The sequence below is a fragment of the Cygnus atratus genome, chromosome 3 (assembly GCF_013377495.2).
Source record: "Cygnus atratus isolate AKBS03 ecotype Queensland, Australia chromosome 3, CAtr_DNAZoo_HiC_assembly, whole genome shotgun sequence".
Taxonomy (NCBI): Eukaryota; Metazoa; Chordata; class Aves; order Anseriformes; family Anatidae; genus Cygnus; species Cygnus atratus.
In genome coordinates, this window is record NC_066364.1 from 32736927 (window position 1) to 32763089 (window position 26163).

A 26163-nucleotide genomic window follows, 5' to 3' on the forward strand; every position below is an offset into this window, starting at 1 on the left:
CTGGATCCAACACTAGCCCAATTGATATGTTTAAGATTGGGCTCAAGCTGCTGCAGACCCCCATTACATATTACACTTCAGGAACCTGCTCTCTTAAGAATTCTTTAGTTATGAAGAGGGATGGGCGCTTCTTGAAGTTATAGCGTATGAAAACAGTCCTCACAGACACAAGAGCCTGATCCAGCTGACTTACCACATGTAAACTCTGACAGAGCAATGAAAGGAATGAATTCCCGAGAGCAGTGTTCAGCTACCTTAAATGTGACCCTTATTTTCTCCTGTAACGCCCTGCCTCAGCCATTACATGCTCACCAACTACTACAGCTATCAGGTAGAGGGCTTAGGAATGGATGCCAGTCTCCCTCTCTAGCCGCAAAGACTAATTTGCGATGCACAGTGACGAGGAGGCAAATCAAAACTGTGCATCCAAGTTCTGCCATTAATGAGTTTACAGAAGTGATGTCTCTTGATGTTAATGCTTGTGTTTCGCGTTTTTAAACACGCAGACATAAAATAAGTAGCTCTTAGCCAATGGTTTACATTTTTAGAAAAGCAACTTCTGCAGCTCTGCAAAGGTAAGCGTGAAAAAGAAGTTGCATAATGGCCCCATAATCCTCCAGGTGCAGAGCTTTAACTAGACCTTCTACATTCATAATTCTACTTGACATTAAACAAAGCGCATCACAGGTGCTATTCTTCTTACTTTCATGTTCAGTTCAGAGTATACACTGTTTATAGTTAGACACTGGTGTCTTCTGTCTTGCTTGCTACCTAATCTAATTTGTCAAGCTTAACTTGAGTCCTACTACTTCATATCCTTCTCTTAAGTCAAATCTTGTTCATCACTGTAGACCTGACCACCATCCTTTCAATCACCAAAGCCTGGATACCACCTTCAGTTTTGCCCAGATATTAAGGATTTTTTCCTAGGTAACATCTCTACAAAGTATTTTTTCCTCTCCACTCACAGAAACTCTTTTCATCTTACACATTATTATATAAGCACTCTTTTCTTTGGTCATAAAGTCATTTGACCCTGCTCATATGTAAGTGCTACTGCAAATAGGTAAATTAACAACTGAGCGAAGTACTTGACTTTTACCAGCGCAAAGAATGCATGCTTATTTAAAGGTTCAAAAGAATCTATGTGTATCCATGCTTCTCAGGAAATTGACGGATCTGTCAGATTCTGAATTTGTAACATGGAAGAAAATACAAACTGTAGTCTAACTTACTATTTTTAAAAGTCATGTAAGAGTAGTTTGGATTAATCATATGCAAGATTTATCATCTAGTGATAACAGGTCTTCTACTCCAAATATAATTTTGATACTAGTATATAGAATATGTTTTTCAAACAAACAAACAAAAAAGCCTGAATTACCGAGCTAAGTTATTGTTCATATCATATTCTCTACCATACTTGCACTTTTTGCAAATAGTGTTTAAAACTGTAAACCTGAGTCATTGTCATTTACATTCCAGGTCTGTACAGCACCATGGCCAATACAACAGCTAAAGCTCCCAGGCACTCCAGGAATACAATAGAAGTGGTCATACATTAACAACTGCTTCAGCAATACTTACGAAGGTGCTATGTCCAGATGGTTGATGCTGTAACCAGACGTACAAAATCCTCCTAGTGTTGTTGATATGGTCACAAATGCAACAGCCAGCGCGTAGTTGCATCCTATGAATCCAGCTGCTACTAAGAACACTGCAGGTCCAATCATTCCTTCAAAACAGAAATTTTAGAATCAGGGGACTTTTAACCAGAGAGACATTAAGAGGCTCTGAGATATGTATACATACAACCTCCAACACCATCTAGTGTACAGAATCCAGCACTTCACTATGTGCGTTACAGTGGGCCAGCAAGGAAGAGCAGATGTTTTGCAAACCTGCGGCTGTCTCAGGAAAGGTTGGACAGACTAGAAAAATCCTACTCTAGCTGAAAAGAACAAGCTTCACCTGAAAGCCAATGGTATCACTGAAAGTGACTTCACAAGTTCATTTTATTTATGATTATACAAGTAACAGAAGCTGCACTGAGACCAATAGGTGAACAATGCACTGTAAAGAAGTTATTCCCACTTAAATCTCCAGGTTTCAGGAGCCAACACTGACTTCTGCAGATCTCTTTTAGTCATTTAGAAGAGATACAGTATTTATGTTGCTTTTTTTTTTTCTTGCTCACCCTCACAAGACAACTCTAAAAACTTCAGAGGCTGCAGGCAGTGTTTCTGAGCAGCGTAGTAAATTTCATCATTGTCCTGCCCACTTGAATACACACCTCTATCTTTAATTCATCTCAGTCTTTACTTATTATTTATTCTAGTCTAACTCCTTTAATTTTGTCAAGCATCTTTTACAATTAATCTTTCTTCTGAAAAACCAAAGAATGCACTCACTGAATATTCCACCTGTCTCTTCCGTTCATAATTCCATTGAAGTAAAGTGAAATAAACAGTATTTATAAGCTATTAGCAAAAATGGCTATGCTTGATGTACGAGGCCAGTTTGCTAAAATAACAAGCATCTAAACAGCTTGGTAGTGGCTAGGGACAATACATGTGAATGTGTAGACAAAAAGTTGTTCTCATTTGGAATTTAATTACTACTTCAATTCAAGGGACAGTTTACACCTCTTTTGTATTCTCACTTTGGCTCCAGCTGACATTACCTAAACCTTAAAAGGGCAAAGAAACATGATATTTGAAATAATTAAGTACTGACAGAAACAATAAATCATAAGTTCTATGGACCAACAGAAGCCAGGTACAATCTTTTCCAGAAATAATCAGGTCTACAAGCTCCATTTCAACCTGTGGTCTAGAAGAGTCTTCAAAAGTTTAATACTTGTTAAAGCTCTTTCCAAGGAATGTTGTCAATGTGTCAATGCTGGAATATACCAGGACAGAAAAAAGGAAAAAAGATATTCCTACACAAAGCTGAGGAATGCAAACGCTGCAGATATATTACCTTTTACTATACTGCTATAGCGCTTAGTATATTGCAATACTGAAATTATATTGCACGAAATTTCATGAAAATTCACCAAGATGAATTCTCTCTTGCCTTCTTAATGACAAACATTAAGTGCAGCAGCATAGCACTTGTTCAACGATTCTCAGCAGGAAACAAAAGTAGTACATTCCCCAGTTTTAGAAGTGGGGATTCCAATGCAGAATGAAAAAACACCCTGCTTGTTTTAGTTCTACTTCCAATTAACGAAATGGACACAATTAATACTGTTGAAGAGTGGCTCCTCTCAAGCCATGCAGAACCCTGCCTCATCTCACAACAACTTGTCTCAAGTCTCTCCCAAAGCTTTTATTCTTCCCCAGAATGGCCCCATGGTATGTTCCAAGAGACAGTACTTGCACTTACCTATTAGCGTAAAACATTTGCGAACACAAACAGTGGACAACTTCTGTTTTTCCCGTAAATAATCAGCAATTTGCCCAGACAGAATTATACATAACCAGCAGCCAAAATAAGGTAGAGCAGATAAAAAACCGTTCTGTTAAGGAGATTAAAAAAGAACAAAACCACAGTTAAAACACTGAAATGACAGTTCAATGTGCTGAAAAATCACTTGTCTTGGAGCAAGAACAGAGTTTGACTCAGGAGTGTCAAGAACATCTTCCACATAACTATTGTTGGTTTTACCATGAGAGAAACCTAGGGACAGAAAAGGCAAAGCATTTTCAAGTTACTGATGTGTAAACTCTTCATTGCATGACTTGAGCCATAACTACCAACGCAGCCAGCTGAAAAACTCAAAGGCTTAAATAAGCAACTGGTCAGGAAAAAGGAAACTATGCAAAAAAGGTATCTTGTAGTCATTAACCCAATTTTGCAAGTATCCAGAAACACCAGTTTCAAATCAATGAGTTACTAAGGTAAGTGGAAGCTCTAAGTATTGTTCAGGATTTTGAAAGCTGTTGTGGAATCTGTGATCTCAGGATTCTGTACTGCTACAACTCTGCAATGTTATGTTATCCCACAACTATCCACTGACATACCTGATGATGGCTGTAATCAGAGAAGATACAGAATTAAGACTTTCATCAGATTCTGTCTGGACATCCTATGATCCCAAAGCAAAGCTATTACTCAGGACTTGACGTTACTTACACCGATGTCACCTGCTAACTTCCGTTTCTTTAAACAAGAGCTGTTTAATGACTTCTGCCTGATTATGCTTGCTTTTTTTCTGATGAGGGAAATACAAGTTCTACTGAGCAGCATTAGTTTTCAGCCTTTCCATGCTATTAAAACTAACTATTGATAATTGAACTATAATTTGACCTAAAGTGAGGTTAAAAAGAGGTATCTGGACAGCCACTGGATAGAAATACTGTAACATTTATGCACTATTATAAAATGTATATTTGGCAAAGAAGAGGTAAAAGCTTCCCTAGGACATTTAATTTCACACAACACTACAAATGCATCTCCATCTGAAATTTACTCTATCCGCATTCAAAGCTGTTACCTGCTGGGTTCCAATGCTCAGCTTTCAAAAATATCAACTAAAATTCTGAAAAAATAGAAGATAAAAGGTTTGTTTGTTTTGTTATTGTAACTGTGAAGCACTGTCCGAAGACACAGCATTAATTTTTAACTGATCCCTTAATTATAGCATGGAAACTGGTAGACTACGCAGTTGCTACTGCACAATATTTTGCACACTAATGGAATTTGCAACTAAATTTGTGGCAAAAAAAAGCTAGTCTGACATTATTATGCTTTTTTTTTTAAATTCTGTTTTCTTTGATGTGTCACAATAGTCAGCACTAATGGAGTCACTCCAAAAAGAAGAAACATAACCCTTAGACACAGGAAACCACTGCAGAACCTGTTGGCATTTAAGGCAACGGAGTCTTACAACATACATGCATTGAGTAACATATGCCTTTCATAGATGCTTACTCAGGTGTTCCCTAGGGAGCCATAAGAAGGAATCTAAAGAGCAACTTCAGCCATTTTTTCCAGCCATTTTTTGTAGTATGCTTGACTGCGACCTTCTCTTCTAACACAGATTCCTCATCTTTTCCTTACAAGATTGCTGGCATCGCATCCTTCTTGCATGGTGTGCATCTCCATTTTGCTCTAAACCAGTCTCAGGTGTTAAGCCAGGAAAAGACTCTGCTAAGCTTCTTGAAATCTCTAACTGAGGACCTTTTTATCAGAGAAGTACCAGCTTATACTGGAGACACTATCGCTGAAGTTTTTCCATTAAAGAAAGAAAAAGGAGAGTCAACTAACTGCCATATAAACGTTTTCAACCCTTTAATTTTTATCTGATAAACCATTTCATTAAAAAAAAAAATAAAATCCTTGAAAAGCACTATCTCTGGACTTTAAGTCTATGATTTTGTTTCGTCCTATTGTCAAAATAAGGTATTGCACCTCTGCTACTCACTGAGGAAATGAGGAATTCTACAATTTGGAAGTGTAACCAATCAGACTGAAGCATGTTTTTTTCTTCCTTAAAATGTTACTTATCCAATGATGCCCTTAATTTTCAGTTAAAAGAAAATTTTCTCCTTTATGAGTGAGCAAAAAAGAAGTAGATAGTATTTCTGAAGCCATAAAAGACACTATTAAATTTGAGGCAGTCATGCAAGTCATGTAACTGAGAAATATTTTTTATAGTTATTTTTTATGTTTATCATTTTAAATCAGAGTAGTTAGAAATGGGCAACACATATCTTCAACCAGAAAAAAATGAGCTGAAAAGCTATTGTTAAGCTAAATATCAAATAAATCCTGAAATCCAGTTGAAAGGACAATGCACACAACATTGTAGACATATCTGCTCAATTATGGGGAATTATTTCACCATTTCCCAGCTATTAATTTACATTCCAAGTTTCTTAAACAGATGTCTCCATTCTAAATATCATGTCAGATCTCTGTTACTCCATTTCTTTAAGAATATAGTCACTGTGTTCTGAATTATTCTTCTCACCTCCTGTGCATCAAACCGCAGGATCTCCTTCATGTATGTGGGCAAGAGTGTGAGAAGTGTATAGAAAGTCCAGTTATAAGAGAAGTGTGCCACAACGATAGCCCAGAGTGGAAGGGACTCCAGCATAGGCCTCCAGGGAACGGATTTCTGTGTAGAAAGCTAGCAAGCAGGAGGCAGAGGAAAAAAAAATTGAAAGAATAATCAGGACATCAAGATGAACAGTTACTACAGGTGTTACAATCCTACCCAAATCTAGTGATCATTCATTCGGAAAGGCATGACGTGAGTATGTCAATAGAAGAATTCACCAGCAAAACCGAAATTACTGTGTTCAGTTCTCACTAAAGGTATACTAATGTATGTTACTGCTCTGTTGTTTAGTATTGTAAACCAACTATTACACTTTATAATCACAATAATAAAAAAAAAAGCTTTCCCTTATCGAGATTTGTTGCCTCCTGCTTTCACCCTGAATGATTAAATATTTAAAGTCACTCTTCATGCATTTAGCTAAATCTTTCCTACTCAATCCTAGATATTAGCTTTGATCTCTCAGCCAGCTTCACAGCATAAAAACACGTATCCCCAGTCATAGGAATAAACTCTTATGCACACTTTAGGAACTGGCTCATTAGCATTTCCAAAACATTTTCTCTGCAAACAGTAATCTCTCTCTTTCTTCCTGTACAAGATACATGTAGGAAATGTTGTTTTGTGAATTTTAAAGACATGATCCAGGTCAATGTTTAGTTTAATGACATGTGATAGACCTGAGCTTTTTATTAAAAAGCACCACAACATCTGTGACAAAAAGCATTACTACAAATGCTTTGTTTAATTACCAATTTTCTCATTTATACAACTGCACTGTATTTTTTTTTTTTTTTGACAAATTCCACCTTTATCTCAAATTACAGACATTTTTCTAGACATCAAGATAGCATTATGCTAGCAACAATAGTTGAGATTTAGGCTCTTACATAAGCACACATGACTATACCAAAGTGCTGTACCTGATCTTTTAGAGAAGAAAGTATATATTCCCTTTCAGCATGTGAAATGCTCTTGTGAGTTTCCGGTGTGTCACTAACCAGCCACATCCAGAAGAAGAACCATAAGACGCCAAGTGCACCTATTGTTGGGAAAAGATGGGTGAAGAGGCAGAAATAAAAATAGGAGCAATTACATTGAGTGAATAATGCTCTTGGATGACTTAGTTAGAAAAATAACATTCATTAAAATTACATTAGGGTATTTGGAAAAAAACTTTTTATTTACTTAAAAACATTAGCTCCTCAAAGGGAACAATACCCACTTATAAGTAATAAAGATGACTAAGCAGGAAGTTCCCCCCCCTCCCCCTTTCCTCCCTCCTGGAAGTGCCTCATACAGCAAGAAAGCCACACACACACATCCATATTGTACTTTTATCAGTCACGTGGAACAGCCATAAATGATACAGCTCACACAGAGGAATTTACTCACAAAAGAACCACTTTGCATACACACACGCATACAGAAAATCATTACATATAGCTTAATGAATATGCCAATCTTTATTTTCCCTTTTAAGCTAAGGCACCAGAACAGTCATCTGAAAAAACTAGCTTTCCAAAAATTGGTTCAAATTATCTGTATTTTAATTTCACTTAAACATTGTCATTTATTTTGTCTAGTTCTGTTTTGAACATTTTTAATTATACAAAAACTGGAGGTGATTCTGCTGAGAAAAGTGTAAGCCTTGTCTTTTATTCTGGTTCTCTTTTCCCTGTGCAGGGCATGAAACAGCTTTGAAACGTAAACAAACCTATATAAATCATGCTAGACCTATGACATCCTATGAGCAAATATTTTATGTTTGAACTTCTTCTAGAACATAACTCACAGAAAACATGCTACGCCTTGCATTTGGGGCATTCCTTCAGGGTTCCTGTGACTGCTAGAGAAATTTTCACAGAGTTTCCACTTAAAACAGCAGTATCTTTTCAGACGTTCTTTCACTCACAGTAGAAGTTTGCTCCTGGGATTAAAGTTATTAACTCAATTTCACACTTCAAATAAGAAATTCCAGCTAGTTATTTCCGAGTGATGGGAGAGCTGAGAACATTTGACTCGTGCCAACTTTTGTCCAGCTCTGAGACATCTTTGCTCATTGGAAGCAAAGAAATTTTTTTAGCTTTAAATACCTCTAATTTCCCAGGAAGGAAAAAAAAAAAGACAGCCCTACATGTCAAACATGTTTTTAAAACTTAAAAGTTTCACATAAGACATACTAAAACAATATACCATAGCTTTCAAAAAGTATATGGATTGTATATATGGAATAATAATTAAAAAAAGAAAAAACTTACCAAATATGTAAAACACGTAAACCCAGTTCATATAGTAACAAATTAAACCAGACAGTGGCAGAGAGACTACAGTTCCCAGCTGTGCACCTACCAGAAAATAAATAAATAAATTATCTCTAGACCCTTTAATTTACGTAGCATTTCACAGGTATTTTATTTTGTTTTCTTGTAAGAAACCATGCAGCTAAGATTTGTCACCACCACCAGAGGGTGGTGTTTTCTGAAAGAAACATAGGCACAATAAACTGCTTTGGCACCTGCAAGGAAACGGGAGTCACAAGGTCCTAAACAGCCAAACTAACAAGCAGAAGGCAATGAGATAGCATTCTTGGCACATTCATCTCCAAAAACATAGCAGCTGCAATACATTCAAAACAATACAACTTAGCCAACTGACCCTTCTGAGGGAGCTGACCACAGTACAATCAATGACCCAGGGAGGGGAGGGGGGAAATAATGTTCTGATTTTCTATAACCAATTTGCATTGCCCATAACTCCCACTAGCTGCACTGAAACAGAAATGCTAGACACAAAAGCCAGAAGGCATCCTTACAGCCAGCAGGTTCTAACTGCACAGTCCCTGAAATTGACAGTGTGTAGGGTCAGGCAAAGTACAAGGGAAAGATCAGCAGATTCCAGTTCAGATACAAGCCAAAAGCAGGAACAAACTATACTTGAATTATAATTCAAGATACATTTTGAAAAGGGTGGCAGGTAGCACCCATATTATTTACATACTTAGGAGCCTTCAACTGGTGATAAATATCAAACCTTGTCTCTTAATGTTAATTATACAATCGCTTTTCCAAACCTAACCTCAACTCAGAAGACATTAGGTTTTATTGATACGCTGGCTACCCAGCTTCCTCCTTTATGGAAACAACTTTTATTTGAGGCAGAAAGCTTCAACCACAAAACAACAAAACCACATACTTTATGTTAAATACAAATCAAAATAACTGCATGTAACTCAGTCATGTGTTCACTTAGAAAGTCAACAGGATCATGACTTTCTAAGCCACAGACCACATGACTGCCAACCATGAAAATGTGAGGAAAAGGGAAACAGTTTGCTAAGTTTACACAAGATGCCTTATCCATCCATGCCTGCTGTTCAAGGTCACAGCCTCTTCTCACCTATACTTTAGCACATGGCTTCACAAAGGGTCAATTTAGAAGCTCCTAACTGCTAAAAGCAGTAAGCGTCAATCCCAGCTCTGTACTCTACTTTTGTATGCTGGCTCTCAAGCGCAGGCTTCTTTTTAAGCAGATTTAACTCACTAATATGGCAGAAAATAGATATTAAAAAAAAAAAAAGACCATCTGATCCATTAGGTGGGTTAAAGTGGGTCATGGAAGGGTCTGATGAGTGTCTGAAATAGCACACAGGAAGGCATGAGACACTTGACTAGGAGGGAAGTGTGGAAATAGGAAGAAGAAAGGTCTAAGGCTTCATTCCTGTTGGCACAAGTGAGCTACCAGACTCGCTAGAAACTGCAGTCACTGCTTACATGATATAGCCCTGTGACTGTCCACCATGCTCAGGGAATAATGCAGGGTGTGACTGACCAGAGCCATTGTAAAGAAAGCTTGCTATCTCAACACAAAGGGGAATGCAGGGGTAGCCTTTGCTTTAGGCAAACAGCTCTATCAATTGAGTGGATCAACTGATGGTGTAAATGTTTCCCCCTGAGCTCACTAAAATCATGTGAATATCCCCCTTAGTTAGCTAGACCACCATTGGGGGAGTTAATATGTGACACAGCTCAACACAGAGTATAGAAACCGAGCAACCAACAAAATAATTTTGAAAAGGGCAACAGGCTCGAGCTGGCTTGAACCCACACATTCCTTCCCAGCAAACAGACACCCAACATCGTGACAGTAGAGACATCACAGAGACAGATAATGGGAATCACGTTGGTATTGCAATTGAACTGGATATTGCGACTGCTATACTTTGCTAAGAGTAACTTACGACTGTATTATGCTTTCAGTACATTTTGTCCCACTCTGTAAATCAAAAAATCACACGTAACATCAAATATATTCAAATAAGTACATTTTGTATTAAACATTACACCCTCCACACATGGAGTATCTAAAAGAATATTGTCAGAGGGTACCGATCTCTGACAACCTGCTCTTGCAGCAATACCTGGGACCACAGATATTTTCTTCCTCAAGTTCCTCCAAAACAATCTTTTTTAAAAAATAATAATAATCCTGTGATTCTGACCCATTTTATTTCTGCTGTTGTATTTCATTTATTTGCAGTATCTTCTATTTTAATCAACTTCACAATAACTCTTTGTACCACCTGATACCACAGCTTGAAGTTCATACTTCACTGCAGATCAGTACCTTTTCTGGAGGCTAAAAAAGCCATGAAAAAATGAAGATAATGAATGCAAAGCAAGATTTAATTCAACGTTATGCTTTCCAGATTAAATGCTGATTAAAATTGATAACATAAATCCCTTTGATTTAAGCCAATCCTCCCTGTTACTGCAGTAAAAATGTATAATCCTGTTACCAGCGTGGGAACTTCTCACCTGCATATGAAATACTGAGGAGCTTGCTGCGTTCCAGTGGAGGAGCCCAAGAAGACCACATTGAATGCATAGCTGGGAAGGTAACACCCTAGAACACAAAATTCCATTCTGCTGAAAAGTAACAATTTTAAAACTTGCTTCAAGTTTGCATGTTTCAAAGGAATATTTCATTAAAAAGCAGTAGTAAAATCCATTAGCTTCTTGCTTAGCAAGAAACCACTTAAAAATAAGCATGCAAGGTGTGACAGTAAAGTGGCAAAATTAATTTCACCTGCTTTTGAATCTGCATATATTGGAAAGGCTGCAAGAATACAAACAATACTGTTTTGAACTCCTGGGTTCTGACAAATGAGAAACGTTTGATTTGTAAAGACACTTGAGACAAAACTAGAATTATCCTTTTTCTTTTTAAAAAAGCTTAGGCTAAAAAATAGGGAAAATTTGTTAATTATTCAAAAAAGTAAAATTACGCTACCCAAAAGTAAACAATCTGTATACTACTCCAGCATACCAACAGCCACAGGGTCTAATCACTACAATTTATCAATAAGTTATTTGGATGTATTTTCAAATTACATAGAGAAAAAGGATTACCTCTCCCAGTCCTTCCAAGGCTCGGACAGCTATGAGGTAGCCAACTCCCAAATCCGCAGCTAAGGGAGTAAGCAAGGTGAATGCCGACGTGCCAAAGACACCAAACCCCAACAAGAGCTTCCCACCGATTTTGCTTGCAAGATATCCGCCTGGAATCTGTGTAATGATATACCCATAGAAAAAAGAACCAAGGATCCATCCCTGCGTATCAGCATCCCAAGAATACTTTTTCCCCTAAAAAGAAAGAACAAAACCCAAAATGCAGTAAGTTCAAGACAGCAGTTTCTCTGACCATATTTTATATGAATTTGATTAATTAGTCCTTCATGCCTAAATTGCAAATCTTTCATGGCCTTTCGTAGGGTCTTCATCTACACAAGATGTGTGAATCCCACTTCTGCATCACGACGTGGGCATTCTGTCGCACTCTGGAAAATGGCTTTTCATGCAGAAAACGTACAGAGAGAAAAGCAAACAAGGAGATGCAGATGCTTAAATGTAATATAAAGAACAACCAAGGACAGGACTTGCAAGGATAGACGGAAGAACAGGACAAGCTTGGCAGAGGAAGATGAGTTTAGCAGAAAAGCAATAAAGCAGAGATGACTGAGATAAGGAAGCAATAAAAGAAGTCAGCAAGAGGCCATAAATGGTTGCCCAAGGAAGTGATTTTAAAATTTGGGAACACTTCCAAAAGCCCTATTTAAGAGCACCTAAATGAGCAGCATTTATTTCACAGAAGTGATGAGGGAGAATCTTCTTCCCGTACAGCGCGCAATGGTAATTTGCTCATGATAAATAATAAATGACCTCCAAACAAACAAAACGAAGGCAGGAAGAGGGCAAGAGGGCTCAGTAATAAACCTTGGTTATAAAGTGAGATTATGTATGTCCAAATTCACAAAGCCTTTTTTAAAGACAACTTTTCATAGTTAAGAAGTGTGATTTTAAGGATTACTGCACAGAAATTGAGGAGGTGAAGGATATAAAGACAAGAATCGTGATCAGGGAAAGCGAACAAAGAAGCAAGGAGAAAAATATTGCATGTTAGTTAACTTAAAATGAAATTTCACACTCTCAGGACTGTATAAAAACAAGCAAACGTAGATAGTGATGTGAGCTCTGATGCAAATGTAACAGTAACAGTTGATCACAGGCATATGAAACAGTGAGTCATAATAATCTATAAGGTCAGACCAGCTAATTTGTAAAGAACAGCACAACAGATGTACATTACAAAAAAAAAAAAAAAAAAAGCCTTACCCTGAGCACAGCACTTCTAAATCAGCTAGCCATTTAAAGCTATTATTTTTCAGAATTGCTTTAAAAGAGCAGCACTGTAAAGGCCATCTGGTAACGAGCAGCCAGTTCTCTTGCCATCTAGGCATGACTCATCAATCACAGACTTTATTAAAAACAATTTTACATGCCACGTTTCAGAACGGTATGTTTGAGACCTCACCGTTGTGTTGCGAGGAGTATTTATGGTGGAGGAATGCTCCGGACACACGTTGGAAGTTGTATTCTTTGCTAAGCTTGTGTTAGGTTCCACCATATCCACGAGAGCAACGCTTAGGTTCACCCGTAATGCGTACAGAAGGAAAAACCCAAAAAAGGCCAGCAGTGCTAGATTGTAGCGAGCTGAGCAGCAGGCAGGGACTGAAAGGAGAATAAATAACAAGTTTTTGTTTTAACACAACCCAACCAAAAAAAAAAAAAAAACAAGTGACAAGCAGTTTTTACTATAATCTCAGAAATTTATGGGTAAGAAAAAATAACAAGGAAAAGTTACTTATTGCAGTCTTAAAGAGTGTACTCAATATGGGTAGAGACCAGGGTGGAAAAATAATGCACATTTTTCTACTGATGTGTGAAACAAAGGTACTTCTGGTTTTGACTACCAGTAGCTGTGCACACAAGTGCAGGGGCTGCAGTGGAAGCGTGGTGTGTGGTCTGTGGAAATGGATGCAGAAGCATTCGGAAGTCCTCTTGAACATAAAGTAATAATTATTCAACCTGAAACTTCATGCTAAAAAATAAAAATAAAAATAAAAGAAATGGAAGCCATCAGGAAGCCTTTTATGTACCTGAAAATGGTTCAAGATGGACTGAAACTCTTAAAGTAGCATTAAAGAACAGCCAGTGAGGCTGTTTTCTAGGACAAGTTTTCCTTCTGTACGTTTGTTTATAAACCAATACACATTTGTTAATAGCTGCCTAAAGAAAAAAAAAACTAGCATAAAAAGGAACGGCAAAAACTGTCAAGGCACTGTAGAACTGTAGCAGTTTCCCAGTTGTCCAATTTCTTCTGCTCTTTTTGCAGTCACTATATAATGAGGCTGTCAAAGGAAAATGGGTCTTAGATTCAGCCTTAAACCAACTGTCAGCTGTTTACACCCAAATATCAGACTTCGCACTGTAACAGAGTTATAAATTTCCTCCGACAGTAGTACACTGCAGTATTTGGCAGAGATCATTGATCAGTGCCAGGAGACTTGGATCAGAGTTGAGATGTATTTCAGCTGGGAGGCTATATACAAAATACAGATTACAGCCCTGCAGATACTCTTTTCAAACCGGGGATGCCTACAGCTACCAAAGCAGAAATGTCAAACTGTTGAGAAATGACATGAAGAATCCGCTGAATGTACAAATACTTCCAGGGTGGAGTTTCCCCTCGTGAGGAAGCTGCGGTGATAACAGAAAATTTTATAACTTGGACATCCGAAACTGAGGGAGGATTGGCAATCAGCAGCTGCAGATACTACTTCAGTCTGCAGCAATTGCTTCTCTGACTATTCAGCATTTAAATTCTGAATAGAACAAGTAGATCTATGAACAGCAGGATTGACTGGAGCCCAATCTGCAGCTGCAGTATGTCTCTTGACTGGATTCTCTGATCTGCAGTAAGAAGCAAAAAGCATCCCCTGGGGACAAGATATCTCAAGACTCTCCTCTTCCCAGAAACCTTCTAGAAACCTGTAATGAGCCTATGTGATCCCTTAGTTTTAGGGGCACCAACTGAGCCTTTCTGAGACTGCAGTCTTCATGAAAGTTGTAGAACTTTGCCTTTTTTTTTGGAGGTCTCTGTCCCTGATAAACTTATCTGAAGTTCACTAAGGCTGAACAAATTGTTAAAATGACAGTGAGGCAGTATTTGCTATGCTTCTTTAGTAAATGAGTAACAAGAGAGGCTACTATGCAAATACGTAAAACGTCTTCCAGACCTACAGTAATGGCAAGTCTTGCTTTGGCAGCATTTGAAAAAGGCGTACCTGTTTTTTAAATGACATAAAGGAGACTTTGCTGCTCTCATTTGTCTTGGCTTTTATGTCATTTTAAAATGACATATAGCCAAGACTTTATTGCTTGCTTTCAAAACAACAGGCGCCAAGAGCAGGAAGTGCTTACTGCAGAAAAACAAGTCAAGTAGCTTCACTGCCCTTTGCTGTTGTTTGAAAAGCAATTTCCCTTCAATAGAGAATGTATAGTCATTTAAATTAAAGCAATGAATATAATTGCAAGTAAAGCTATTTAACCTTTCCATTGTTGTTCCTATATTTGCTGGGGTTAAACAATAATAATAAAAGACTTGAGATGGCACTTATAATATAACCTTTCCTTGGAAAGGCAGATTAACTGCAATGTCCATTTTTCTGCCTCTGGAAGGCTTGTACTGGTACACACCTCATCTGGAGAGCAAGCTCCACAAAGGTGATGTGTAAGAACTTAAGACCACTAATGACTTTTTTTTTAATGTCTTCCTACTAAGTGTGTTTGCAGCACCTGAGAATATTAGGTCAAGGTGACAGAAGGTTCAAGAAGATTCCAGACTTTTTTCGGTTACACACATCTTTAGGACACCACCACATTCACTGGCAAAGAGACACTGCTGTCCCCCCTAAAGCTTAAGGCAGCTAACCATGACGCTGAAGATCTTACCTTGACCGGTAGCCACGGGTGCTACATCTAGAGATAATTCTGACTTCAGGACCATGTTTAAAAGAAGATATAACTGAACGGGAGCCTTAAATTGCAACTAAAGGAAACAGGTCTGCGCCGCGAGCTGCACGGCAGTTAAAGGAAGTTGCTCTGTGCTGTGTTTCTCCCTGTGGGTGAGGTGCACTACCTCAGCTGCAGCGCGACACATTGTGCAAGGCTGGCAGCGCATTGCTCTATAATCTGACCCTGGAGCTTTTATGTCGTTTTGTTACCAGCTGCAGTCACCTGTTCGGTAAGGGATCTGTTCGGTAAGCAGGTTATTTTGTGGGGCACGCTGCAGGACCTCACAGCCTCCCTGTCACCTTCACACTTTCTCCTAGGACACGAATCTAAAAACACCCCGCACACCTCGGCTCGGCTCCGCCGCCGAGCCCCGAGCCCCGAGCCCCGAGCCCCAACCACCCCGTAACCATCCCCAGCCTTTCCTCCGCACCCCTTCCTCTCCCCACCCGCCGAACCAGCCACCCCAAGTCCTGCCCGGCTCCATGGCGACACGACGCCGGGGAGGCGCCGCGGCCCGGCCCGCCCCCTGCCGGGCCCCGCAGCCCGGGCTGGGCTCAGTCGCCGCCGCCGCCCGCTCCCCTCACCCGCTCCGTCGAGCCGGGGCTCCTTCAGCAGCGGCGTGCGGTCCTCCCCCTCGTCGGGCTCCATCGCGCCGCCCTGCAGCGCGCCCAGCGCCAGGCCGCCGGCCGCCACCGCGGAAAGGCCGGGAGCAGCGGCCGGGAGCCCCGCAGCCGCCCCGGAGCCGCCCCGCAGCCGGCCCCGCTCCGCTCCGCTCCGCCCCGCTCCGCCCATCCGGGCGCCGGCCCTCAGCGGCCATCTTGGGTGAGGGCAGCGCCGGCCGCCCCTCCTTCCCTGCCGCCCTCGGGGCTGGCCGAGGGGGTCGCTGCGGAGCCCCCCTTGGGGAAAACGGGGCGCTGAGGCGGAGGATTGTGCCCGCCTGCAGCCCCCGGACGGGTGTGGGCCCTGGAGATCGGTTCCAAACTAGGGCAGGCCTGAGGTTCGGGCTGGTTTCTCCGTAACCGCAAAGCGCTCCTCCGCTTGAAGGGCATTAAAATAATAATTTGTAGTGTCTGGAGGGCAGGCGCTGCTCATCTGCAGAGTTCCTAGAGGGAAGCCTGGAAACACAGCAATATAAATACATGAATAAGCATCACAGCATACATAATAAAGTGAATAAGCACCACAGCATACATAATAAAGCTCTTCCCCTCTGAATTATACAGCATACACAATAAAGCTTTCCCCCTCTAAATTACACAGCACACGCAATAAAGCTTTCTCCCTCTGAAACACTGGTTTCCAACCTCTTTGGCCTACATCAGTGAAAGCTAACAAGAGTTTCGCAGTTTTACAGCCTGCTCCATCGCACACCACCTCTGCTCACCCGTGCCCATGCCAGAGCCGAGTGCTGAGTCACTTGGACGGTCCTGGCGGCCGCCTGCTAAAGCCTTTGGCTGTGCTGGATGCCTGTGTCAGCGCAGAGATGGGTAAATAGCTGCCTGGAACATTTTGCACGGTGGGAAATGGAATAATGTACAACATTCCTGGCAGCTCATTCAGCTGTATCTGCACTAGATAGACGCACTGAACTTGTAACTGTCAATTGAATGGCTGTGGCTGCGTGCTGGTCGTACAGTATCGCGTCTATGCAAACGTGAAGAAAACCAGAATTTCTGTTTCAGTTCTGGGGTTTAGCTTAAGAGTGTCTGTCATATGTGAGTCAACCTTGCTTAGAAGTTGCTTTTATAACCCCAGTTACAGAAGGAAAACCCAACGACTTTATTCTGACAAAACACTGGTCATATTTTGCAACACTATGAAAAGTGAAGATTTATTTTACGGTACTTGAAGGCTCTGTGGTGTTTCACATGTGCTGCAGACACCCTTCCTGGTATTTCCATGTGTACCACCAGCACGCTGACACTCAGCACAGGCGGAAGGACGTCTGAGGGGCTGCAGGCCACAAGTGCCGTGCTGCATCGTGGGGTCATGGCGCTGACGGTTTCCATCTACAAGTTGAACCCCAAGCTCTTTCTAGACTCCCCGCATCATAACAGAGGGCAAACACAGGACTTCAGGGTCTGGAACAATCAACAAAGCTTTTTTTAAGCTTCCTCTTTTTTACCTCTCTTACTTATTTCTTTTCACCAAGGCAAGGTGTATCTTAAATCTACCTGCACCCTTGGTACGAGATAATACCAAAAAACCCTGCAGTAGCAAGGAACGTGGATTTCTCTGCCCTGCTGCCTCCTTCTCAGGTCTTGCTGACTCACTGGCGAATCTTCCTCGCTTCACAACACTGCGCCACGAGTGGCTTGACTGCAAGGCTGCAGCCACACAGTCAAAAAATGACACCCATAGATACCGATTTGGGAATGTGTGAGGAGCGCTGCCCTTTGTCACAGCAGGTAGGTGCATCACTCCTTATTCCCTGGAGGATGACTTTATGTATACCTGTACATAAACGTGTGGTTTGCATGTGCCCAGCCTACCGGGCAATGCTGCTTGTTGCTTGCGTTCTGCTCTGCCAGGGCCTACATCACAATTGTGATGCAGCCCTGATGTGAAGGATTTGTGGTATTTTCTGACTTTATTTCTTTTTATTTCTGGAAAGGATTGCTATTTGTATTTAACCACTTGTGCCCTGTTTCCTTGGGATGCTGGATGCAGCTGTGCCCTGCGCCAGGCTGAGGAGATGGGGGACAGCAGCACTCAGCACCTGCTTCCCTTTCTGTCTGGTCCCATACTGTGAGGAAGGAGAAAAACAAAGGTCTTCACTTCCTTTGCTGAATCCCACCCTGATGTTTCACATAAAGCTAAAAAGACACGCTGCAGCCTATCTCATATCGAGCAGCAGATGGCTCTCTTTTCTCTGAAGTGTGGCTGGGGAAAGAAACTCAGCCTTGTTCCCTCCTGTGCCATGGCTCCTTAGGGCCAGTGCTCACACTCATTCAGCAGTGCAGACATGCTAGAGCTGTACTAACGTAGGAAGTGGGCAGTTTTGTTTTATTTCTTGTTTTAAACTATTTAACACCATCTGTAGTAAATACTGTATTTGTGGGTTGCTTGGAAGATGAAGATGGGAAAAAGACCTGGGAAAATACATCAGTGGTGCTAACCTAAGTCACATTTCCTGACAGAGCAAGATAATGTCTGTCTATTCTGTGAGGTTACAGGAAATAATTAAGAAGTGGCTGGTTTCTGGGTTTATGCATCTTTCATTCATCTTTTGTTATTAATATTGCAATATACCCCTATTTACTTATTTAAATAATCTGACTTCAGAAGTCATTTTTCAAGACAAGTAGAAGAAAGGAGCAGAGAAATACAGTTTGTACTCACAATATAATAATCAACAGGTTATTCTTAAGTAACTGGAAGTGACATAAGCAGAATTTAGTCTTCACTCATGCACACTAAAGATTGAAATACCTACTTTTAAAATTGTCTAAATCTCCTTATACTCAGTACTGTATAAAACATTATTACGTTCTAAATACCTAACAAGGATATTTATGTTTTAGCCAGAGAATTTACAAATGAAAGAATATTAAGGTATCAGACCACCTGGAAAAAAAAAAAAAAAAAGAGTAGAGATGCATATGCATCCAGGCAAAAATTTTTGTAGGTTTCCCACAAGAGAGAAGGTTACAGTCAGTCAAAAAGGAAAAGAATTAGGATGCCTTGAGCTGTGCAGTCCTTCTACTATAAAGCTGAATACAAAATCATTACTAAATCATGCATAAGATGATGCTGACCAAATCAGAATTGTTTTATGTGACTCTGGCAGTACAATGTGTTTTCATCTGTCTGGAAGGATTCTGTCTGCTGCAAATGCTCCCTGTCACCATGGCTGTTCTTGCCTGGGGGTTTCTATTGGGAGGAGAGATGTTCATCTTGCTCACTCTTCTTGTCATTTGCTAGCAGAGGCAGTCCATGCAGTTTAATTCTGGGCATTGGCCATGGCTGCAGAAAGCTCGGGACTTTCCATAAGTCATCAGCATTGCTTTCCGTTGGAAGAAAGTATGCACATATTGCATCCTCTGCAAAGTACTCCTCTGGGTTGTGGGGCAGTGCAGGACTAGATTCAGAGAAGTGACTTCTGCTCTGCATAGCTTGAATTTTAGTGTTGTCAGTTAAGCACAGGTAGGAAGCATAGGCAATCTGGCTGTTCAGACTTCGAGGTATTAGTTAGAGGTAATACTTAGAGGTATTCTTCCCAGCAGAAATATGAGTAGCAGTGATGGACGTTTCCTATTAAACAGCTGGCTTGTGTTCAGGACACTCATCTGTATGTGGAAATGAGGATTCATAGTTCTCCGTCAATGGCATTTAGTTCTAGCTCTGAAGTGAATGCTGGACCTCAGGCAAGATAATGCACTGGGGCTTTGTGGAGTCTTCTTTCTTTTTAACTGCAGTTGTTCCCTCATATATAGAAGCCATGAATGCCCTTAGGGAAAAAATCAGGTTCCCTATCAGCTCTGCCCCTCTGCCCTGCGGACATGTTCTGTGTTTGTTGGGTTAGAAGCTTTACGTGCTTGGCAGTGGATATAAGGAATACTCAGGTATATGTGGGAGCTCACTAAGAATAACAATTCTTCTGTCAGTGGGCTTATAAAAACATAAGAAAATTTATAGTATGCCAGACCAATGTCTATTTCCCTCAGTATTCCTCTCTCTCTTACATCGCGAATGCTGGGGGAAGGACATGCACAGAGCAAATATAGGGTGATACATCTTCTGGGAAGTTTCTGCATGCTTGAATACACCGGCTGGTGACTTCCTGAGCTGGAAGTGGTACCTCTGTATGCAACAGCCCTTGACAGATTTGTCTTTCACGAGTTTACACTATCCTTTTTTGAACCCATGCATGTGTCCTGTGGCAAGGAGTTCCACAGCTGAACTGTGCTACAGAAAGGGGTATGCCTGTATGGTCTTAGACTCAGTATGCCCAGAGGGCAAATCTTACTCTCTGAATCCTTTGTGAAGGCTTATCTCTCCTTATGTGCCTGCCTAGTAGTAGAAATGTTGGGCTTTAAAGCATTTTACCAGTGGAGAGTCAAGTGATGAAATACTAGGGATTTACAGATTTGAAGGTGCGTTTTATAATTTACAGAGATGCATATAAATGTTGGACTTATGCTTTGGGCTGTGTGGCTCTGTTTTGTGAAACCATGCTTTTGTACTTGCCTGATGCCAGGCTGAAATGTGTTTTTTTTTTTTTCAGGTTACCACCCCATGACGTGGCACATTATAATACTGCAGTATTGATACTGTCCAGGTCTGTGACAAAACAAAATTAATCAGAATTATCCTGACATGAAATGAATGATGAGGATAAAAGATATTGTTGTCTCATGTTATCTCAATACAGTTTCGTCATTTTCTTGGTGGGAAAGCTTGCTGGGAACTTGATTGGTAGCCAGATTTGCCAAAGCCAGCAAGTGCTCAAGAGCATGCTGCAGCTACCACATACATGTTTTCTAACTCTTTCTTTGAACATGGAGTCTGTAATGAAAGCCAACGATAAGAATATTTCCAGTGAAGAAGAAACTCAGCTTAATCTAAGAGGTGTTGGTTTGTAATATAAACTTGCATGGTCTGAATTTTTGGGTAGACCTGTGTGGTGCCAGGAGTTGGACTCGATGATCCGTGTGGGTCCCTTCCAACTCAGGATGTTCTATGATTCTAGGATACCGTGATTCAACTGTAATTCATAAAATACTCCCTCAGATATGTAAATCTGTAATTAATCAGTGAGAAATCCTGAAAAATATATTTATCTTGTCCATAACTAAGTAGATCATTTTTGCAGAGATCTCAGAAAGCTGGTTGGAGCCAGTCACACAGGACGGGGGGACTGTGCCCTAGGAACACAGTATGCCAGATAAGGGAGAGCCTGTGAATTAGGTATTTAATAACTGATAGTCTCTTGCATAGCAGTGGATGTAGGAAACTTGAAAATGTGTGTAATAGTGAAGGATCCCTGAGACTGGCTGGCTTTGCTAGTTTTTACTGGCAGTTGTCTAAGGAGGACAGAAGTAAGTCTGAAGGTTCTCAGAAGATGTTTTGTATCTAGCAGTGCCTGGCAAGAAGAAACAAACAATTTGCAACAATAAAGACACTTCTCTCATGTTGATTTGAAAAATGTTGAATTTTGAAAGAGTAAACACGATGACTTTTTCCTAAAGAAATTTATTACAATGTAGCTCAAAATTATGCCGGTAATTTGTCATACTGTGCTCCAAAATGAAGCCTAAATTCATGGTAATTATAATATTTTAATAAAAGTATCAGCCTGTTTTTTTCTTGGCAAATATTTACACCTGGGGGATGTACATAATGTAAATAAAATGCACATAAAAACTTTGCCTAAAATGCAATAGGTCTATTCAAAAAAAAAAAAAAAAAGGGGGAAAGAAAGAAAAGGTGGTGGCTCCCATTCAATTAACTGCCAAAAGCTGAACAGCAGTGGTCACAGAGCCCAGGCCTGCGGGTTCTCTGGGGATCTCAGGGGTCTCAGTCACAAAGCCCTTGTCCTTTCTGCCCTGCCAACTGTCTCCGTGGCAGTCTTTCATAACCTCTGTATGTCTTTTAAATACCTACAAGTATTTCTCCTTCTAATTCCTGTGGGACATCAAGCCTCAATGGCCAGACTTTTTTAAGGTTGATGCTAAGTTTATCAATACTTTCTTTGTGACCCACAGCAGGGAGTAAGCCCTGGCTTGACTTAGTGTCATCACATCTGCATTGCTCAGGATCACCCATGGGACAGGATGTGTGTGTACATGTTGAATTTCGGTTGGTTCGATCACACGACCCTTATACCTGCACACTCTGGGCTCTTGCTAGTGTGCAACACACACCGTGTGTCCCAGCAGATGGGTCATCTGTCCCATGCAACACCACAGGTGGCCGTGCCACAGCTCTACTCAGCCTCTACTCAGAGGTCTACTTTGCACCATGCATTTGCATTCTCAGTTTTTTAGTTTTAGTTTTACATTTTAGGAAGCGTAGAGCTGTATTTAAGGCTCTCTCCTGGGAACTGCCCCTCAGAAGGGTCTTATCGCATCCTGGGAGCACGTCGCTGTCAGGAAGAGCTGGAGATCACCCCATGAAGCCTGACAAAGGCATGCTCCTGCTAGGGGATTAACTGCTTGCGGTTAGTCAATCTACCGTGGGCATGCTCGATGTAAATTTCTGCCATACTTTACTGAGAGAGCCAAAATGGTGATATCATGGTACGTAGATGGAGTCTGTTTCCTCACCACTAATTCCCATGTTGATTCTATTATGCACTGCAGAAGAGCTGTTTGTTCTGCTGTCAATGTGTCTGCTTACTATACAAGGGGAAACAAAGGCAATAGTAATTACTGTCATGCAAATAGCAACCTGGTTATTATTTGCACGATTTTAATTAAGATGAAAATATATGAGCATTGCAGTTAAGCATAGTTAAAAGTGCAGCTGAAAAATTGTAATAAGTGTAGATGTAGTAAAGAATACAACTCCAATCTCTTGAGCTCTGTATCATCTCGCCAGCAGGTTTGGTCACCTCCCTGTGGATAAAGACCCGAGTAACCTTGCCTGCTCACCCTGCCTCGAGCAGCAGTTGGATCCGGGGACATCCCAAGCTGCCTTCCACCCTGAGTCTTCTCTGTGACCCCTTTCAGGAAGAAAAAACATCATGGCAGTAGATGTTTTAACTATGGGTGGCTTGGTTTGTTAGAAATATCTGAAGTAAACTACTGCTAAGGAACAAAACGAGGAGAAAAGAAGAATCTCCCCGAACTGCTGTTAGTGGTGAGAAAAATCACAGGCTGAATCTTTAGCCTGAAGGCATGGCCAGGAGGCCTTAGAAAGCTGCCCAATATAGTATACATTTCAGACGTATTACAGCAATTTCCAAGTGTTCCCATTGCTGCAGTAAGATTTGGAAAGATGTAGCTCTCGGGTCCACACCCTCGTCATTTAAATAAACATGCCTGCCGCTTTGGGTGGTTGGCAATTGAACAAACAGTTGCTTTTTGAACAGCGTGAATGAATTTCCTATGGTGGCATTTCTGCAGGGCTAAGTTTATTTAGTTGTTGGCTTATTTGGTGACCTGAAACACAAAACCTTTGCTTAAGTCCTTAATCACCCAGATTGGACTCCCAGCCCTCCCTCCTTTCCCAGAGGCAGTATGCGGTGAGTTAGTCCTCAGGGAGAGGCAACCGGTATTTACCTTTGTCTAAACTAAACAACGTTTTATGCAAGTTTTATAAACGGTTGGAGTGTAGTTTTTGAAAAATTATTTTTTAATCACTCCTGTCTCTAGGAGCCGTTTTAGCCACTACAGAAACTGGTTCTGTAAGAGACAACTCCTGTAACATGAAGTTTTGGGATTGTCAAATGGATGCCATCTAAAACAGACTGCCCTTCTAAGAGGTTTTACCTACACACATATTGTCTACCTACCTCTACTCCAAATAACTATTGCTTCTTGATGCCACGGTGGAGTTGGTTAGAAAGTGAGGGATATTTTTTTCTCCTCAAAAAGAGGTTGCCATTTGATTAAAAGAAAAAAAAAAAAAAGACAAACTTAAACACAGTCGCAGTTTTAGCTTTTGACCAATTTCCAGTGAGAAAGTTTGTTTTTCATTTTTAGAAAAAAAAAATAAAAAAGGCTGCGTGCAAGAGATCATGTGATCATGTCCTAGAAAACTTTTCATTTTAACAACGACTTCTAATTCTGTCCTTTTTTTTTTCTTTTTTTCTTTTTTTCTGGTGTTGACCTTTTCTGGAAATGCTGAGATGGAGGAAACCAGGACTGAAATAGTATAGTCTCCACCGATGTTAGGTGCTTTTCTTTTCCTCTTGTCAATTCTATTTAACTTCTTTAGGAGCAAACCTCAGCTCTATCCTTTCTGGGATAGAAACGTTCTTGTTTCTGTATATGGTTTTGGCCTCTTGGCTTAAGAGCAACCTCATGGATTTTTTGTTGTACTTCTTGGAGATCACGTAGCCCAATCTTCTGTTTATGGTGGAATACAGAGTTTCAATGAGTTACACCTCTGCTTAGCCTAATTACTTGGTTTAAACTTTCAGAAAGGCATTCAGGTTTGATGGGAAGACATAAAAAGAAGCAGAAGCCACCACTTTCCTTGGTGGTGTGCTGAGGGAGCAAATCCACCTCTGTTGATAGCACGAGCCTCATTTCTAACTTGCATTTGATTGACTTTAACTTCTGAACAGTACTTCTTTTTACACTTTTCTCCCATAGAGAATACCTGATATATTTTATTCCCATTAAAGTGTCATGAAGGCCCCTTTCAGCCTTCTTTCTGATGAGTTAAAATATGCATCTCTTTAGTCGGGTGGTTTAGGGCATTGCCTCCACACCTTGAATTACTTTTGTGTTAAATGTGGGGAATGAGGTTCGTCTACACTATGAGTTGCTTTGAGGTCAGTCTGCTTTTAAAGAGAAGCTGCCTCCGCCTACAAGAATATGCAGTGGTCTATTAAACAAGCTGCTGTACTAACACCCCTTCTTTTTTCTGGGTGTACGAATGTAGTAAATAGCTAATACAGAAAGACATGTTCATTAAAAATGTCAGTTTTTCTGTACTTAATTAAAAGTCAAGTTATAATATATGAACGGATGCATTCCAGAAAGCAGTGATATACTACTCTATGACATTGTGGAAACACTGGTTTTAGAAATTCCTTTTTTAAGAGCTCTAATTTAAATTTACAGTTTAATTGTAGGCTATAGTTTAGGATAATTGAATCCTCAGGGAGTTATTTCCTTCTTTAAAGTGAATCAGTGTTAATGTACACTAAATTGCTTAATAAAAAAATGAATTTTTCTTGGCCATTTCAGCAATATTTAGCATAAAGAGAGTGGGGGTGACACAGACCTTTTTAAAAAACTCAAAAAGCAAAGGGAATAAGGGTGGCTAAGACAAAATGATTAATGTAGCTTGGTAAATGTGATTTCATTGCATACAATTGTAAAAAATATTGCCCTAGGAAAATAGAGTTTTGTGGATAACCTGGCATCATTTGTAAAAGTTTGTAATTTCTTTCACTTTCATTGGAACAGCATGTTTGTGCAGGTTTTCGCATGTCCCTGCTGTAGGGCTGAACAGAGAAAAATGAAGGTGTAACTACTACCTTGCAATAAAAAGGCGTTGTGTGAACCTCCTTCCCAAAACCTGTTCTGCTTATGCATATCTGGTAAGGTACAGCACATCAGTCAGAGGTAAGGGGCTAAATGCAGCAAACAGTGCAAGAAAACTCAGTTCTTTGTATCAGAATTACAGAGATCTGTGTGCTGGGGAGAATACAATTCTGGATGAGTCCTGACCCTGCTGAGGGGGATGATTGCAGTGCCATTGATTTCTGTGATGCCAAGAGTCTACTTTGGGGAGACCTGCAAAGGAAATCTGAAAATTCAGCCGCACATAGAAACCTGTTACAGATACCACAGCTCCTTGCACCATGGAGGTCCTTCAGCACGTCAGGAGCAAGAAGATAGGCTCATTTAGCTGTAGTCCATTGTCATTCACTAACATCCACCAACTGCCAAGAACTCTTGTTCTGGGAAAAACAGGGGACAAGGTCCTCATTTTCCTTCTATTATGATCCTTATGCACTACTCAGTCAGTTCAAAAGGGCTGTAAGGGCAGGGAACT

The 26163-nt window shown here is 40.5% G+C and overlaps 1 protein-coding gene across 1 annotated transcript in view; it reads right to left on the reverse strand.

Annotated features, from left to right (window-relative positions):
- The window catches only part of SLC17A5 (solute carrier family 17 member 5), a 38255-nt gene extending 22008 nt beyond the window's left edge, over positions 1–16247 (reverse strand). Inside the window, exons 1-9 of the mRNA XM_035543045.2 lie at positions 16071–16247; positions 12944–13140; positions 11482–11715; positions 10888–10975; positions 8332–8418; positions 6994–7112; positions 5981–6139; positions 3391–3523; positions 1588–1735 (exon numbers count right to left, since the gene is read on the reverse strand). Coding sequence (XP_035398938.1) covers positions 1588–1735; positions 3391–3523; positions 5981–6139; positions 6994–7112; positions 8332–8418; positions 10888–10975; positions 11482–11715; positions 12944–13140; positions 16071–16134 — 1229 coding nt within the window. The 5' untranslated portion in view covers positions 16135–16247. The remainder of the gene's footprint in view (positions 1–1587; positions 1736–3390; positions 3524–5980; positions 6140–6993; positions 7113–8331; positions 8419–10887; positions 10976–11481; positions 11716–12943; positions 13141–16070) is intronic.
- Between the last annotated feature and the right edge of the window lie 9916 nt (positions 16248–26163).